General features: G+C 25.3%; 1 protein-coding gene across 2 annotated transcripts; it reads right to left on the bottom strand.

The window, feature by feature from the left end:
* Positions 1-168: 168 nt before the first annotated feature.
* Positions 169-11,315, bottom strand: LOC127277969 (ras-related protein M-Ras-like). Of its 2 annotated transcripts, none has more exons than XM_051299438.1 (4): positions 11,236-11,315; positions 7,708-8,045; positions 6,694-7,010; positions 169-5,203 (listed from the first exon to the last, which is right to left on the bottom strand). In XM_051299438.1, exons 2-4 carry the CDS (start codon positions 7,895-7,897, stop codon positions 5,114-5,116), a joined length of 597 nt encoding a protein of 198 aa, XP_051155395.1. In that variant the 5' UTR covers positions 7,898-8,045; positions 11,236-11,315; the 3' UTR covers positions 169-5,113. The 2 variants fall into 2 exon arrangements, with proteins under 2 accessions (XP_051155395.1, XP_051155394.1); XM_051299437.1 differs by lacking the exon at positions 11,236-11,315 and adding an exon at positions 10,871-11,152.
* Between the last annotated feature and the right edge of the window lie 7,266 nt (positions 11,316-18,581).

The following is an 18,581-nucleotide window of genomic DNA, read 5'->3' on the forward strand; positions in this document are numbered from 1 at the left end:
GAACTTTCTCCGAAAAAAGTTGTAACTTTCACCACGTGCATTCGAAATTTTTAAAAAGGACGATAAGGGCAAGGTTATGCTTATAAGGAAAAAATTTTTCCTTTAAGAAAAGTTTAAGTGAACATACAAGACGCTTATTAGAGTTTTGTATGTAGTAAAAAAAAGAGATAAATTTGTAAACACGCGTTATAATTTATTATTTACGTATGGCATATACAGTGACCTGCACAGTTAGAGACACTTCAACAAAAAAATATACATTTATGTTTATTTATATATATAAAACAATAGTATTCCTTAGATTATATATTATATGTTAACTGTTGTCGAAGAGGAATTTTCGTTTTGAAAATAGAATCTCTTTTTCTTTCGTATATAGTCAACATATTAATTGCAGCGGCGTTTAACAAACTCCTCTGCCTTTGTAATTCACCTTATATATGTGTACCCTTAATTCTTTGTTTCGTGTGCGTACTTATGCATTTTTCTTGTACATTAATATCTCTAATAATCAATTATAAATCTGCGTACAATACTTACAATATTATTGCTGCCAAAAAAAGACAATACAAGAAGCCAACAAAAAAATTTGAACTGATATCTATCTACATATAGATATGGACACATTGCATTTCTTTTTCACTCAATACTTTTTCAGCAAAAATTTTTCACATTATTTCATTTTTCAATGTTTAAATCGCCTTATACTTACAGCGAGCAAACAGTGGCATACATTTTTAATCGGGGAGTATCTTGTGGGTATTTAGGACAAAAAAAATCTCGATTTAACTTATGAATCTATATACGGCAATTATATTTTTAATTAATGATAATAAAAATCATTACTTTTCAATCAAAAAAGAAGACCTATGGGAATTATAATTTGAAAAAAGGGTTAATAAAAAATTTATAATATAAAATTGCTAATTAATTGAAAAATTATTAAATAAAAAAATTACTCTTTAATAGAAAGGTATACTGATAAAAAATTAAAATTATTCATTAACGGAAAGAATACTTATTAAATAAATTATCACTGTAATTAATGATAAAATTTGTTATTATAAAAATAAAATTTTCTATTTAGAAAAATTCCGGAAAAATAGTTGATAGAATTGTTCTTATTGTGCCATTGTTTAGAAGAAGTTTTGAAAATATAATTTTTTTGAATTGTAAAGGGATTTTTTTTCTCAGTGAAATGGAATATTACCCACAGCAATTGGAAAAAAAAATTTTTACAACCAATGCACTCACGATTCTTTTTATCCTTTTACATTCGCAGTATCACAATTTCATAACACATATTGACTGTATCATATAGGTAAATTTTTATACATATATATATATTTAATATTCATTCCATTACTTTAAAAGCATTGTTCTATGCTAAAAAATTTTTTTGTATTCGTTTAATTCTTCGTTCGCGAATATTCAATTATTTAGAAAGAAACTTTTTCTATAAAAAAATAAAATTCAATTCTTATTGTGCCTATAGAATTTCATTGTTCAATTATTATTATTGTTATTTTCGTTTTATCTGGAATTCACTCGATTATTATAAGCATTTTTGTAATTAAGGCCTCGGCGAGTTCTTCTTCCCGAGGTCTCAATTTATATGGACGGTGATATATAAAAACTTGACATTATTATAAATATCATAGTATGTTAATATCGCAGAAATAATAGAATTATAATAATTAATTTATCGATAAATTTATCAAAATTAATTAATTTTTTTTGCATTGTAAAAATTGTCAGTTTAATTGTTCTTTCAGTGTTTTTTTTTTAATGAACATTTCTCTTTTCCCGAGCAGGCACCATTTTTGAGTTTTACATTTTTTTTGTCATTCTTTTGAAAATATTTTAACATTGAATAGAAATTGAAAATTTGAGGAGCATCAAAAGAATTATTCGCATTAATTTCTTACTTTGGATTTCCATCTTCTTTTATATAATATAATTATGCTCAATTGTTTTATTAAATAAATAAAAATCCAACACCCACATTCTATATATCTATTTGTATTAATATAATACACAATAATAATAATTCATTGTTAAATTAATTAATTAATTATTAATAACTATGTATGTCTTTAATTGTTCATGAAAATACACTTAAAGAAGGTCAATAAATACTGACGTTTAAATTAAAAAGATACACGGGGGAAAATTGATGTTTCTGAATGTGAAGTCAGATTTCAAAAATTAAATATGGCCGACCCAATATGGAGGACTTTTTTTTTAATTCATCAGATTTGAAAAAATTTGTCTGGAAAGTTAATGAAATTAACAAGAGAGTTGAAAAGACCCTCTATTTTTCTCAATTTTTTACATTATTATAAGAAACAATGTTAGTCTTGTTGTTCATTGCGAACCTACATTATCTTTAAAACTTTGGATGTCAGAAAACAAAATTGTTAGATTGAAACTTAGAAACTTATGATTAATTTAATGAAAATTAGCCTTGTGCATTTTGGGGATAAAAATATTTAAATAATAATAAATTTAATGGAATATTATTGTCTTACAGTAAATAATCTATACTGTAATAATTATATACTTTATTAAGTATATATAATTCGTCTGCTTTCTTGGTTATATATAGAGCTGGCCTTGAAATATTTCAATAGAAAATTTTATTTTTTCTTATTTATCTATTTACAATTAATATAAATTTTTTATTTTTAAAATAATTATCAGAAACTTAATTTTTTTCATCTTATTAAAATATTTGTCGATTTTAATTCGTTCATGCCCAATGTTGTCTACAGGCGACATTGCAAATTGACACAAAAAAAAATAAATAAAAGCACTGATTTAATATAATCAAAATAAAATTTTAATTGTATTAAAACATTTCAATTTATAGCTTTCTAATGAGTTTATGCGCTCAGCTCAGCGAAACAATGATAAAATTATATTAAGTCAATGATAACAGAGATCATGCAATATTCAATACAATATTTTTCTTGGGAATTATTTGTGCATATAATATACGTTTATATACTACATCTTAAAATGTCTACTATGTCAAAAAGATAAAATTTTTCACTAAAAAAATTTCTTTCAAAAAAGAATCATGCAAAAATGATTCTTTAAATTATATTATGCGAAACCACTGACACGCAATATTTATTTATATTATAATTCGTTTGCACAATCATTATATATATACGTAATATTTTGTTTATATATTTTTATACGAATATATATGTTTTTCCTCTTATCTATAATATAGGCCATGGCATCGATTCCTTAATATCGTTAGACGGATCCGATACGAAATTTACAAAATATAATTATGAAAATGATTATCTATTTATTTTATTATAATAATTTTAGCACAAGAGGTAAAATATAATTTAAATGATAAAAAAATTTTTTCTAAAAATTATAATATATAATGTAGTGAAAAAGGGAAGACAACGATATTTATTATAAATTATAATTTCTCGTGTCGGACCCTCGAGTGCCAAAAAAAAGAAACTTTAATATAATAAAAATGATAATATTACAGAATAATATATTTTTAATAGGATTCTATTAATAAATGCAAACCTATTAATTATGAAAAAAATTTTCTTGATTCATTTTAACATGTCACAAATTGAATCATCTAAAAAATAATAAAATCTAAAAATATCCAATTGTATTATATGAGTTCTGAAAAAATTTTTCATTTTCTTTGTTAAAAATTTATATATGCATATTCTTTTATCTATAAGGAAGCAAAATACCGCGAGGTAGTTTTTTTTAAAGAAAAAATATATTGTTTTCTTTTGTAAAATAATATAAGTAAAATATAAATTATTTTGGATAATTATATATTTGCGATCAAAAAGATTCGTATATGAATAAAAAAATAAATACTTTTCTCAGAGACGATGTTAAAACACACTAATTGAATTAAAGTATAATAATATTCTAACGTAATAAACAATAAATATTAAAAACAGTGACTTTTACAAAAAAAAATTGGAAACCTTAAAAATATGTATATTAAAAATATTGTAATTTTACAAAAACAATAAAAAAAATATTGTGCTTTTGATGCCATTATTTAAAACTTGAAAACTATTTCTTTTCTGAAAAATACAAATTTAAACTATATTTTTTAGTGAGTACAAATTTTGTTCGAATGGAACATATTGTTTGAAAATAACGTATTAATAAATAATAACATAATAAGTAATAAAAATGATAAATATATATCGCCATTTCGTAAAATACGAAAATAGAGTGCAATATTGAAAACAAGGACATCGCATATACTGTAAAGGCTAAAAGAAAAGAGAATAAAGCGGTGCAAACTAAAATTAGAAAAGACGATAGTATAAAGCTTATTGGCAGCTATTCCAAATGAGCTAATTCGTTATACAAAAATTATTATAGTCATTTCATGACAAGATTCAAAGTCGAAGAATATAAGAAACTCTTTTAAAGTTACGAGTTTTAATAAAAAATGATCAATTCCGTTTGTATGTCGATGGTAAAAAATTGATGTCTTCATATATATATATATATATATATATATATATATATGAATGGACGCCGTCTAGTTTTTTTAACATCAAAAAGATTTATGAATACAGTCGGTTTTTAAAAAATGGATCACTCTCCCGTTCTATATATGTATATATACCTATATAGGAATATAAATCTACAGCGGCGTCAGTGAAAAATCTAACTCAATTCTACAATGCGACTCGATTCATTATTATATTTATTAAATTATTATTTTTTTTCTTTGTCTTTTTTTCGTTTGTGTCATGTTCAATTTCGTTTTTAATGCGTTTATATTTTCGTTTAGCACAAGAATAAATGGCAGGAATGCACTTTTTTCGGACATTTTTGACATTTTTTTTTGATGCGATATTTATATAAATATAGTGTCGCGAGAAAAAGATACTGCTTATTTATTTATATGTGTCTGTGTGACAATTTAACAAAAATTGACTATTTATATAGTGAAAGTAACAGCAGGAATGAGGAAAATACTAATTAATTTTTTTTTTTTGCAGTTTCGCATCAGGAATTGAATGTATGTGTGTAAGGAATTTTTTAATGCGCTTCTTTTTCTTGCGATTCTATTAGGATTTTATACAGTGACTTATAAAATATTACACTTCCCTGAACGCCTTCGTTTTCGACGATTTTTTTCAAGCTCCGCCGGTGGTTGATTTCTAATGATGCGTACCACCTATAAATATTTTTATAATTATTACACAAACAGAAATAATAAATAATAATTGACTACATATAACTTTTTAGATAGGAAGTTTTCAAAAGTAAATAAATCCTTTCTTTTAAATTGGAGATAAACGCAGATTTAATATATTATAAAGACTTTATCAATTGGATCTGTCACTGTTAAATTAAAGATTTCAAAGAAAGAAAAGAAATTTCAATTTAAAAATATTTAAGTTTAACCAAGATGATTTATAATGATGATTTATAATACGAATCTTGAAACATAAACGGCGATAGTCGGTCAGAAAAACGATACCGTATTTGTACGTTAGAGACGAGTAATACTCGACATTTAGACGCCCAAAGGACCATTTGACTGTTTAGAACAAGAATTTTACATTATATACATTGGTCTTGAGTAATGTTGAATACCGTAAAAAGTAATACTGTTATCAAGGTAGGAGAAATTCTCTGAAATGAACCACTCTTTGTCTAATAAGGGTAAGGACCCTTTAACGATTCTATAAACCACGAGAATGCAGTTTTCTTTTTTTGCTTTTGATCTTTAATGAATATTTAGGTTGATATAATAATGCTTTTTGTGAATAATAATTTTTTAGTATGTCATGAGTATATATGTCGTAGGGAAATAGAAGAATCCGGGAGTAATTCTACTTCCTAGGCAGTAGGCTTACTGCTGGCAATTAGAGGAATTCACGTAGAAATCATTCACATTCATCTATTTGCGTAGGGAGTAGGCTTACTGCCCGATAAAGATTCGGCATTTAGACAACTTATATCGCGTGTACATCGCGTTATACTGCACTCCGAACCAATCTGCAGAATTTCATACATTTTGGAGTAATGATAGAATTTTTTTGACTTTTTTTCACTTCCATTAATCAAAATTGATTTCACTGCTTCATATTGCTGTTTACTCCACACGGATCTATTTCCTGTTTGAGCCTCCACTTTCATTTTAAATATTTTTTTCAAATTCACAACGATTCACCGAATTAACGTCCATTAATAATAATTGTAATTAATTTATATAAAAAATAATAAAACGATAGAAATTAAAAATGAATAAAATCACTACTGTTTGCTTCAATGATTCTAAAACGTTTGTAAATTGTAAATACAAATTTTCCACTACCTTTCACCCACTGTCTTAACAGACCATCAAAGGACAATACAATAATAGTATATAATTGATAGTATAAAGTTTAATAATAGTACAGTTTAAATTTTGTACATTTTATATAGTATAATAATAATTTATTTATAAATTAATTATAAATATATATTATTTTGTCCATACTATTGCATTAAAAACAGAAAAACTGGGTTTTAGGTTTTAAAATTTTGAAAATAAAGGGTTCCGATTCGAGTTCTATTTCTGAGAGGAAAGAAAAAACATGTTACCGTTATTAAGTATAATTGTAAAAAAAATTGTTGAACTTAAAATTTATTTGTAATAATTAATCGACAATTGCATACCTCGTGAAAAGCAACATCCACATTTAATGGCGGATCCTTTGCAGATGTTTCAATGTAAGGAATACCCAGTCGATGTGCCAATTCCCTACCCTGTTCCTCTGAAACTTTTCTCAAATGAACTAAATCCACTTTGTTTGCAACAAGCAGCATTGGATATACATCTCTGTCTTTGACTCTTAAAATTTGTGTGTAAAAGTTGACGATATTTTCATAAGATTGTTTATCGGTGACGGAATAAACTAACAAAAATCCGTCCCCTTTACGCATATACTGCTCTCGCATGGCACTAAATTCCTCCTGTCCTGCTGTATCCAACACTGAAAAAATTTATTAATTTTTTTATAGAACAATTTCTTGAATACTATTAAGAAATACTGGACTTGAAAATAGTGTGAAGTAGAAGAGATTATACTGATTTTTTCAAAGAATTTTAAATTTAAAATCATATTTTTAAAATATAGCAAATTAGGGTAATATGTTCTGATTATGATTGCTTCAGTTCTGATTATAAAATTGTAAACTGAAATGAAAATAGGGTGAGTGCGCATATCGAACCCCTTCCATGCTGACAGTGCGACGAGTTTACCATCTCCAACTCACCAGCAGCCAATGAGTGAAAAGTGGGGCGCATATTCCGTCTGTGCATGAAAAGCTATAAAAGGAGACGCGCGCCTGACAGAGCGACACATTTCGTCGAGCGGTCGTATCGCTAAGAATTTAGAGTAATTAATAATTTTTCATGAAAATTTATTTTATTTAATTCTCCTACTCTCATCACCTTTTTTTCAAGTTCACATTTTTATTTACTTGACATTTTCTTAATCATCATTTAAATTCTTTTTTTATTTAATCAAATACTATTTCATTTCATTTTATATCAATAAGAATGCATACATTCCACATAACTCGATATCCACTGTTGCTGGTGGGGGACTATTAATATTTTACTAAAAAATACTATTTTTTGGAAATATTTTGTATTATTGTATAAGAAATAATAAAATAAAAGCTTACCATCGAGAATGCACCACTGTTTATCAATCTCGGTGTGTTGAATATAACTGTCCTCGATGGTGGGATCATAGTCGGTAACAAATAATTTCTGGAAAAATTGTATTGTAAGTGCACTTTTTCCAACTCCTCCATCTCCGACTACGACGAGTTTGAAAGTCATAAGGTTTTCATTGTTTGGAGGTCGTGTCATTCCGCCTCTTGATCTCCCGCCCCCTCGCCCACTGTTCTGCCTGTGTTTGCCTATTCTGCCAAATCTTTTTGGACCTCTTTAACAGTGCCCCCTATTATTTGACCAACCTCCTCGATTGTAATTCCTTTATAGCAACTGATAAGTTAACCTAAAACAAAATTTGTATTGTTAAATTTATTTTTTCAATACACTTTAATATTAGAAACAAACTTTTAAAAATTTTAATTTGGTTGATTTTTAATGTATATTGATAAGTAGTAAAAATTTTAATTTAACAACATTTCACAGTAAACTTGGTTGTATCTTTTTCTATTGCAACGTTTTGATGCACATAAGTTATATCAAAAAGAGATCGTTTTGTGTATAATTTTTAGAAATGATACACGAAACGGTCTCATTTTTTGATGCAAAAAATTTAATCAATTTATATCAATCATGGCCGAATTGAATCGACTCAAAATTAAACGAATTTTTTTCAGATATTTTGGTAATAGTACAATTGCGGAGACCATTTCACTATTTAATTTAAAAATGAAAATAACAGAAAATCAAAGACAATGTGCAATTCGATAATTAAAAAGTGACAGCTTATAAACATAACCTAAAATGCATGAGAAAAAATTTGTCGATAAAATCAATATAGCCGAGCTTTTTAGAAGGTAGATGGCAGTTTTGCTTTTTATGAAACCGATTCAGAAAAAATTTAAAGAAAGAAAATAGATGAGTGCTGCCATCTACCTTCTAAAAAGCTCGGCTATATAGATTTTATCGACAAATTTTTCCTCATGCATTTTAGGTTATGTTTATAAGCTGTCACTTTTTAATTATCGAATTGCACATTGTCTTTGATTTTCTGTTATTTTCATTTTCAAATTAAATAGTGAAATGGTCTCCGCAATTGTACTATTACCAAAATATCTGAAAAAAATTCGTTTAATTTTGAGTCGATTTAATTCGGCCATGATTGATATAAATTGATTAAATTTTTTGCATCAAAAAATGAGACCGTTTCGTGTATCATTTCTAAAAATTATACACAAAACGATCTCTTTTTGATATAACTTATGTGCATCAAAACGTTGCAAAGATTTGATGCAATTTTTGGTCTCAATTTGATACTTTTAGGAAAACTGTGTTGCGGTATAGTAAAATAAATTATACGCAAACACATGTTCTGTTGTTCAAATTAAACGTTTTTTCACAATGTAATAAATGCCAATTAAATCTTAGTTTGTAAATCATTTACTCTGATTATCTACATATATATAATTGTATAATTGACTTAATTTCACTGATTGTTGGATATCAAGATATATCTAATTGCGAAGAAGGTAAATATTAAATTGAAATTTCGTATAAAAATAGATAAGATGAGATAACAAAGCGTGTGATTGTGCATAAACGTTATGGTATTAGTTGCTGATATGAAAAATATAATTAATAACCTGATGGCTAACTCGTGACGTTATCTCATTAACATTTAATAATATATAATGTGGGTTTTTTTTTCTCCTTTTTTCTTTAAAAAATAACAACTAATTTTAATTCACCTATATATGAAACAATATAAATGTATTGTATATTTTTTTTTCTGAAATTATTCATACAAAATAATTTAAAGAATTAGCTCTCTTTTCAATTTTGGAATATTGAAAATAGAAGAGGGAATTTTCCGCATTAATTAGAATATATAAATTTAAAATTTCATAAAAAATATATTATATGAGATAATTTTAATTCAAACCTTCTTTCACGCAAGTAATCTCCTTCATAAAAATAGGAATTTTAATAATATTCAGAGATTTTTAAATTGCTATCAAGATTCCGAACTACCCACATATATATTTAAAAAATATAAAGATAAAACATTTATTTTTGAAAACCAACTAAATGATATTTATACATGTTAAATGAAATATTAATAACAAAATAAATAAAATACATATAATTGAAGTTATTAAATTTTAATATAAATATCATTGAATTATAAATAAAATAATAATAGATTTAATTAGACTAAGTACCAATGTCGGCTTTAGACAAAATTGCACCCCAGACAAATATAAAATTTATCCTCTTACCTTTTTTTTTTTAAATAAAAACTTTCTAAACTGTTTTAACAATAATATTTAAATAATTATTAATTTAATGATTATGAAGCACAATTTTTTTTAAAATATAGATTTTTTTAATTTCACTTAATTTTGACGTCTGTGAAAAATACCTCGCCGTAAAGCCGGCCCTGATAAATACCGTTTGATTATTTAATTACAATAATTTTGAAAAGACAATTATATAATTAAGATAAAAATAATAGAAACGATCATTAATAACCATATTAGACCTTATCTTTTTAAAATTACTATACAAATTATCTTATATTTACTATATTATTTAATTGTTTGTTTAAATATTTCATTTAAACTAAATGTCAGTAGTTATTACTTATATCACTTTAATTATATTATATTTTTCTCTTTAAACATTTATTGGTAAAATGAAATGTTATCTATAATAAAAATAAGTATATAAGTATATAAGTTCATTGAAAATAATTATAAAAAATTAAATTTTAATAAATTAATAATTAAATTAATTATCATCACATAATAATAAATTATTTTTTAATCATTATTAACATTTTGAAAAATAGATAATGAATTTATATTGTAAATAAACATTATTTCTAAAAGTTATTTTTGAATCTTTCAATTGTTATACAATTCACTAATTTTTTTTTTTTTTTTTTGAAAAACAAACGATCTAAAATGCTTTTTACAAATGTAAAAAGTAGCATATTAAAAAAAAAAAAAGAATGTAAAACAAACTAAATGAAAAATATTGTTTTGATCACTTTTTTCAGGAAACACTCTCAATAAAAATTGGAAATTAAATAATCAATCTTTAACAACTGTCAACTGTCACTTGCACTAACAATAACAAATTTATTTTAAATATGCTTTTATATATTACCTCAGTTTGTATTTTTTTTTTTTTATTAAAAACTTAAGGATTTTTTTTTTCTAGATAATAAACACACGTAATTTACTGAGTAATAATTATAATTATAATAATAATAATAATAAGAAAGTGTAATCCCGATTATTTAAAGAGTATCCGCAGCCCGTATCATAATCAACCTTGATCACTGATGGGGCGTGCTTTTAGAGGATGCAATGTGTAAAAATACTTTTCAGTGATTAAACGAGAGGGATGCTGTGTTAAAATATGGATGTTTCTCACTTGAAGACAGACGGATCGACACAGGCAAATTTTTATATATACGAAAAGAAAAAGAATCAATTGCTTTGACAGCTTATTTGATTTACTTGCCTTACATGGTGTGCCACTCCTGTCTTCTTGTGTGTTTGCCAGTCGGCTGTTGCCGTTGCTCAGGGTTTTAATTGTGTAGTTTTATCTTGTGTAGGTGTACATGCGTGTAGGCGCTCATGTATTGCGTGGGGTGTACGTGAAATGCGGTACATATAGGATCGACATTGCTTCATCTGAGCCCAGTTCGAACAAAAATTTACTTTCTAATTTCGTCAATATTTTTCGTTTATTCAAATTCAAAAATTATCAAATTATGAATTGTCTGAAAAAAATTTTTTCCTGCATGTCATACCTTTTTTTTTTTTTTAATGATTTTTGCGAAGAAAGTATATATATTTTTTTTCATAATAGGGTTGAAGAATTAAGAAATTCATATAGGGCGTTGCATTTTCTGCGCCCCTGAAAGTGTTGTCAAGTTTATGCGCGCGTACAATGCGATTCAGTTACCATGTTTGCCTCACGATGGCAATAGACTTGATTGAGTGAAAGGTTTCATAGAGGGCACCAATTTACGGTTTTCTTAAAACATTATATTTCCATTACAGAGTTCTTTATTATCATATATATGCATTGAAAAAAAAATGGTTGATTTTGTTTATAGTGCCTTGTCCTAATCTTTATCGGACCTAATTCTTAAGTAGCCTAATTTTTATTTAATTTTTATTTAGTATAATTTTAATCTGACCTAATATTCATTTGATATAATTCTTAATATTTGGTTTAAACTCAATTTAACCTAATCCTCATTTGTTGTGTGAATTTTGTGGTCGCTGATTCCAAATCTGTAGTCAAAATACGAAAATTCAAAATGGCGATCAAATTAGAGATAAGGTTTTTTTTTTTAAAAAAAATGCTTACACGATGGTTTTTGGAGTCGTTGAAAAATATGTTTCAAATTTTTTAAAACAAAAATAAAGAAATTTTAAGATCATATTTATCAATTATTTTGCGAGAAAATTTGCTGAGAATATTTACATGTAAAATATCAACAGTCCCTCACAACAAAAGGATATTCAGGATATCCTTGGGACGTCCTGGGGATATCGATTTGTTTTCGGCGGTTTGGATATCCCTGGGATATCTTAGAGATGTCCATGGATATCCAGAGGATATCTTAGGGATATCCGAATCGCCAAAAGCAAATGGATATCCCCAGGACGTCCCAGGGATATCCTGAATATCCTTGTGTTGTGAGGGGTCATACCCTCATAACAAAAGGATATCCCTAGGATATCCATATCAATGGTCGATATCCTAGAATGGTCCCCAGGATATCTTGCGATATCCCTAGGATATCCAAACCGCCAGTCTGTGGGACATCAACAGGACATCCACAGGATATCCCTAAGACATCCACAAAATATCTATTGGATATAATATCGCAGGATATCCATGGGATATTCTCAGGATGTCTGTGGGATATTCTTAGGATATTCACGGGTTATTTAATATCTCAACATATATAGAGATATCCAGAAGATATCCTGTGGATATCCTCAGATATCCATGGGATATTCAAAGGATATCCAAACCGCCGATTTTTTGTATATCCTTAAGAGATCCTTTTGATATCCATAGGACATCCCTAGGATATCTGCGGGATATTATCAATATATCCCAAGATATCTTGTGTTATTAGGGTATGACCTTAAAAAATCGCATGTCTGTTGCAATGAATATTGAATTTTCTTTAAATATGCAAAATTTTTAGAAATAAATTTTTTTATAAAATATTAATATACTCTGGCACAGAACAGCGAAACCTTATAATATTTTTGAGTTCACAAAATTTTAGCTCAATCTATCAAATATTAAAAAAAAAAAATCAAAAAATTGCAGAGCATATTAACATGTGAATCCACACCAATAACATAACCTTAAAGGAGAGGAAGAAAATACAAATCAATTTTTTATACCGAATTATATTTTGTATTCTATATAGCAATATATTATAATAATACAAGTGGCATTACATTACATTGCATACACTAATAAATATACATGTACATTGATATCAGTTACTGATTAAATAATCTACATATATTTGAATAAACTCGTAATATTCCTCCGCTTCAAGATTCGTGATTCATAAAAAAAAAAAAAAATGAAAACAAAAAAAAATTATAAAATTAGTGAACGCAACTTTTGACTATATTATAATAACAAATCTTTTGTTGCAGAGCAGCAATTTTTTCAAAAAAAGGTAATGTTCTTGCTTCTTAATTCAAAAGAAATGTTCATCTAACAATATTCGGAATAACAAAAATTAAAAAAATACCAGAGGTTCTAAATTTTTGTTATACCTTTTATTTGTCGCTATTATTAGATGAATTATTTTATCTGCAACTAAAAATAGTAAAAATTTAGTATATATTTGGTTTTTTTACATTTTACTATTAGCAAAAAAAAAAAAAAAACCTTTTTCAAAATTAAATATAAAAACCTAGTAGCTGTTTTTACCAAAAGTGACACTCTGAAATACCGTTCTCATGCATAATTTCAATTAAATATAAATACGAAAATTACATATATGTTTACAAATAACAATGATTTTGAGTTTTCGTTGCATTCTCCAATATTAGAGAATTTTATTATTTTTATGTTATTTATTCTCATGTATCATTTTAAAAATTTTATTGAAATAAAAATTCAAAGCATCTGTAAATTTTTTTTTTAATCACATTCTGCGAGTATTCCTGTTCTCGATTCGAAAAGTAGAAATTTAAATAATTAATAACTGCCTCATGAAAATGGCAGGGACATTTTTTCTATTGCCTATTATCCGCACATTAAAAAAATACTGTCACAATTTTTTTTTTTTATACGATAAACACATTACATTTTTAATAGCGCATTCTGCTAACAATAATAAGTTCACTCAGATAGCACGTAAGCTTGCAGCAACCTTGCGTCAAGCTTACTGAGCAATATTGTCATTCTTGCATGGCAAACTTGCCGCAAGCTTTAAATGTCCCAACTGACCGAAAGCATGCATGGTAAGCTTATAGAAAGATTGCAGTGTAAGATTAATGCAAGATTGCACAGTAAGATTATCGCAAGATTTCTCAGTAAGCTTGCACGGTAAGCTTGTAGCAAGGTTGATGCAAGGTTGCCAAATAACCTTGCTTTGAAACTAAAAAATTTTTTTAAAAAATTTTTTCGTCTAATTTATATTATTTTATTAGGTTTATGTCTAATAAAGGCATCAACCTTGCTACAAGCTTACCGTGCAAGCTTACTGAGCTATCTTTTGATAATCTTATTGTGCAATCTTGCAGTAACCTTACACTGCAATATTTCGGTAGACTTACTGAGCAATGTTGCGATAATTTTAATGTGCAATCTTGCAGTAACCTTACACTGCAAGCTTTCGGTCAGGTGAGACATTTGAAGCTTGCCACAAGATTGCTGCAAGCTTACGTTCTATCTGGGTAATAACTTGAAGAAATGTCTGTTATTGAAAAATCTGGAAATTTGGATATAAATATAATGAATAAATATAAATAATAAATATAATAATAATTGTTTTAATGTTTATAACAGTAAAAAAAACAATTTTTTACAAAAACTTTCTGAAAAAAGATAGGTTTCTTTTTCTTCAAATTTTGTTGAAAAATTTTTTCATGTTTTTAAAAATTGATCTAAATTTTTGCGAAATCGTTATTTCCAGATTTTTTCTATTGTTTCTTTTTTACATTCTCATATAATAAGAGAAGGCAAAACGTTTTGTAAAAATCTTGTATTTTAATGGACATTTTTCAAATATATAGTAAATAATATATATGGCAAAAAGAGATTATTTCTTGCGAAAAATTGCAATTGGACAATAATCGAAATTTGAGAAATACATTTAAATATTGCAGCTGAAAAATTCCCTGGAAATTTTAATGGATGGATCTGACCAGAAAAATATTGGATGTGCTATTTTAGGTGAATATTATAGGCACGGAATGCTTTTTCTGATATTAGATTTGACATTTTTTTTTTTTTCTTTCTTTTTTTGTTTTTAATAAAACCCTAAATCATTTTGGCATCGTTTTAATGTTAGTCATTTTACAATACTGCTTAATAATTAATTGACCTATTACTTACGTATGGCATTTAGTTTTTCACAATTAGTAACTTGTTATTCTTTTTTCGCAACAATTTTTTTTTTTACTCAAATTTTTAAAAAATGGCAAATATTTAATATTTTTAATTAAATGTTTTAATGAAAAATAAATTTTAGATAAAAACATTATTTATAAATGACTTTTTATCTTTTTTTATAATAAAAAATATATTGAAAGAGAAGTTGTTTGTCAATGAAAGAATTTTAATTATTTTATAAAATTGTTTTTAAAATCTACTTTTTGAAACATTTAAAAGCGATTAAATTTTTTTTTTTTTAAATTCCTTCTTTATATTATAAAAATATGTTATTATTCTGCTGAAATAGGGGAAATTTTTTTTTTAATTTGTTTTAATATCATAAAAAGCTGACCATAGTTACTAATTGTTTCAAGCTGATTTAAAAGAGCGTATTTTATACATTTATAGTTACACTGACGGTTTGTGTGTATCTTTTTATCACGTTTTATTTTTATACTTTATTGCGATTTGCGTTCATTATACTCTCCAATTAAAATAACTCTCATATGAAATATTTCGTATTTATCCCACTTGTCTCTTTCAAAATTCTATTAGGGAATACTCGAATTTATATTTTATAAAAATGAATTTTAACTAAAGTGCTTTATATCTACACATCAGGAAAATTTTTTTTTATTCAAACCAAATATAATTTATTTGAATTAAATAAAAATATATATTGTATATTTATATCTCAAAGCTAAATAACTATATTCTTTTGTCTGAAACAAAAATTTTTTATTTAAATCAAATAAAATGTTTATTTAAATTAAATAAATTTTATTTGAAACTAATGTTAAATTTGGCTCTGAGACAAAAATAATATTTTTTCCGAATGTAAATGTCAAAATCTTTCATAACACTACGTCATCTCATTTTTTTTTTTTTTTTTTTTGTAAAAACGTTTTATATTCTTAAAATTTCATGATATTAAAATTTTTTAACATTAACAATAATTTATACACTGATAGCTAGTTAAAAAATAATTGTTCATTTTTATATTAAATGAAATTATAGAGAATTTTGATATTTTATTTAATTGATTAGAAATAATTTTGATAAGTAAGATTAATTGAAATATTTAAAAAAAATTCAATATTATGAAAAAAAAAAACTATTGATTAATTGAAAAATGTAAATAAATTTATGAATTTAAATGAAAATTATATAAATAAAACGTTTTTTCCGAAAAACAGACGATTCTGTAGATTTTGTGTGAGTGAATTTTAATTAGCACTTTTAATAGAGTACACAGAGAATTTAAATTTGTCACCTAATAACTACAATATTGGAAAACATTGATTTTTTTGGGCGTTCGTGGCTTGTATCTGAATGATATGGGAATCTCTTTTATATTTAATAAAATTGTCAACATTATAAATATTTAACTCAAAACAATGTTAGTTACCATAAAAATTTCGATACAATTTTTTGATATGTTTTGTTATTTTATTTTTTTTTTTTTCATTGCACTTCCCGCAAAAAAACTTTTAATTTAATTATAGGTAATAATTTTACTTAATTTTAATGATTGAATCTAATTTTTTAATTTAATTTTCATATAATTATTATATTCAAATTAATATTGAATACAATCAATTTAAAACTCGAATGAATTTTTAATGATGATTTTTTATTAATTTCTTGGAAAAAATTTATTTTCGTTAAATTAATATTTTTAATATCATTTATTTTTATTTTCGCAGTTTATTTAACATGTTTTAAATTAATTTAATATTATGCAGAAAAATTATTAGAGATATGCGGAATCGAACCCGGGTTCGTCGCTTAAAAATTGAGAACGCTAACCAATTTACTACGATCAACAATGAAAATAATGTTCATAGCAGAACAAGAAGAGATTCCCAAAATTCAGAAAAAATACGAGCAACTTCAACCTTCCTCTACTTGTGGATGGATTACATGTGTTGGGCCACCATATGGACATAAAAATTCTACAAGATGATTCCTCACATTAAATTTTTGTTTATCGCTTTTCTACAACTATTGTTCACTAAATCTATATTGAAAATTAATTTTCTATAATCATAAATATAATAATAATAATAATAATAATAATAATAATAATAATAATAATACATTATATGGAAATTATATACTCAACACTTGTATTGCAAAATTTCTGTAAAATGCTTTACTTTACTTTTAATTAAATAATTCAACTATATTTATTATAGTATTTAATTTTTTTTCAATTTTAACGAAACAATTGTGAAATTACATTATAATAAAAATATTAATATATAATTAATTATAACTAATATAATTAATAAAATATAAATAAATTCAAATTTTCTTTCAAAAATTAATCTTTAATTAACAAAACATTAATTATTTGTTAAAATTATTAACATTATAAATATATTAGATGAATCGACAAATGTTTTATTTATTTAATAAGAATAATAATAACATATAAACAGGCTTTTGTACAATTAAAAACTCAAAAAAAAAAAATTATGATAATAATAATTATAACAATAAATAACAAATTATAATTTTTTGCGAAAAGTAAAACAACGCATAACACCAATAAACACAACTAAACATAACTATTAGTTTCATTATTATATAAATGATTATTTATCAAGAACAAGGACATTGATCTGCAAAGGACGATAAAGAAACTATATTTATAACAACAGATAACCAAAATACGATGTTCCTGCTATTAAAAAAAAATAACATTTTTTTCATTTTTCAAAAATTTAACAATCAAGTGATCGAGCATTTTACGTGTTTTCGGGTCAAGAAGCGGATTTTGAGCAATTCCATTTTCGAATCATTTAAAATCATAAAATTAACTCTATCTCTCTTTAAAGTGTATTCTTTTTTTTTTATACGCTCCTGACAATATAATAAATTTATAATGATTATTTAATACAGAATAGAATACACTCACAATATTAGTATTATTCTTTTTTTTTCTATTTCGGAGCAGACGAGCCAATTTTTTTTTTTTTGAAAATAACGCATATTTCTTTCAAAATTCATATTAATATAAAAATAAAAAATGATTCATTATTAATACTGGGTGTATCTACATTGATTAATAATTAATGGCAGTAATTAAATCGTTCCAACTTTTGGAGTTAATTACCTTTAAATAATACATATTACAATTAAGAATTAGTAACTATAGTTCCTGCTGGCTTTTATTTAATAAAAAATAGACTTCTTTCAGAGGTGAATTGAACAC

Source organism: Leptopilina boulardi, unplaced genomic scaffold (assembly GCF_019393585.1).
Source record: "Leptopilina boulardi isolate dan_hultmark-lab unplaced genomic scaffold, ZJU_Lbou_2.1 LbouV2_193, whole genome shotgun sequence".
Lineage (NCBI taxonomy): Eukaryota > Metazoa > Arthropoda > Insecta > Hymenoptera > Figitidae > Leptopilina > Leptopilina boulardi.

Bases quoted from the DNA above. Each gene is read 5' to 3' on its own strand.
- LOC127277969 (XM_051299438.1), bottom strand. From the start codon at position 7,897: ATGACACGACCTCCAAACAATGAAAACCTTATGACTTTCAAACTCGTC. The intron at 7,011-7,707 runs GTAAGCTTTTAT...AAATTTTTTCAG, and splicing joins ACAGTGGTGCATTCTCGATG to TGTTGGATACAGCAGGACAG. The intron at 5,204-6,693 runs GTATGCAATTGT...AAATATTTATAG, and splicing joins TGGATGTTGCTTTTCACGAG to GTGGTACGCATCATTAGAAA.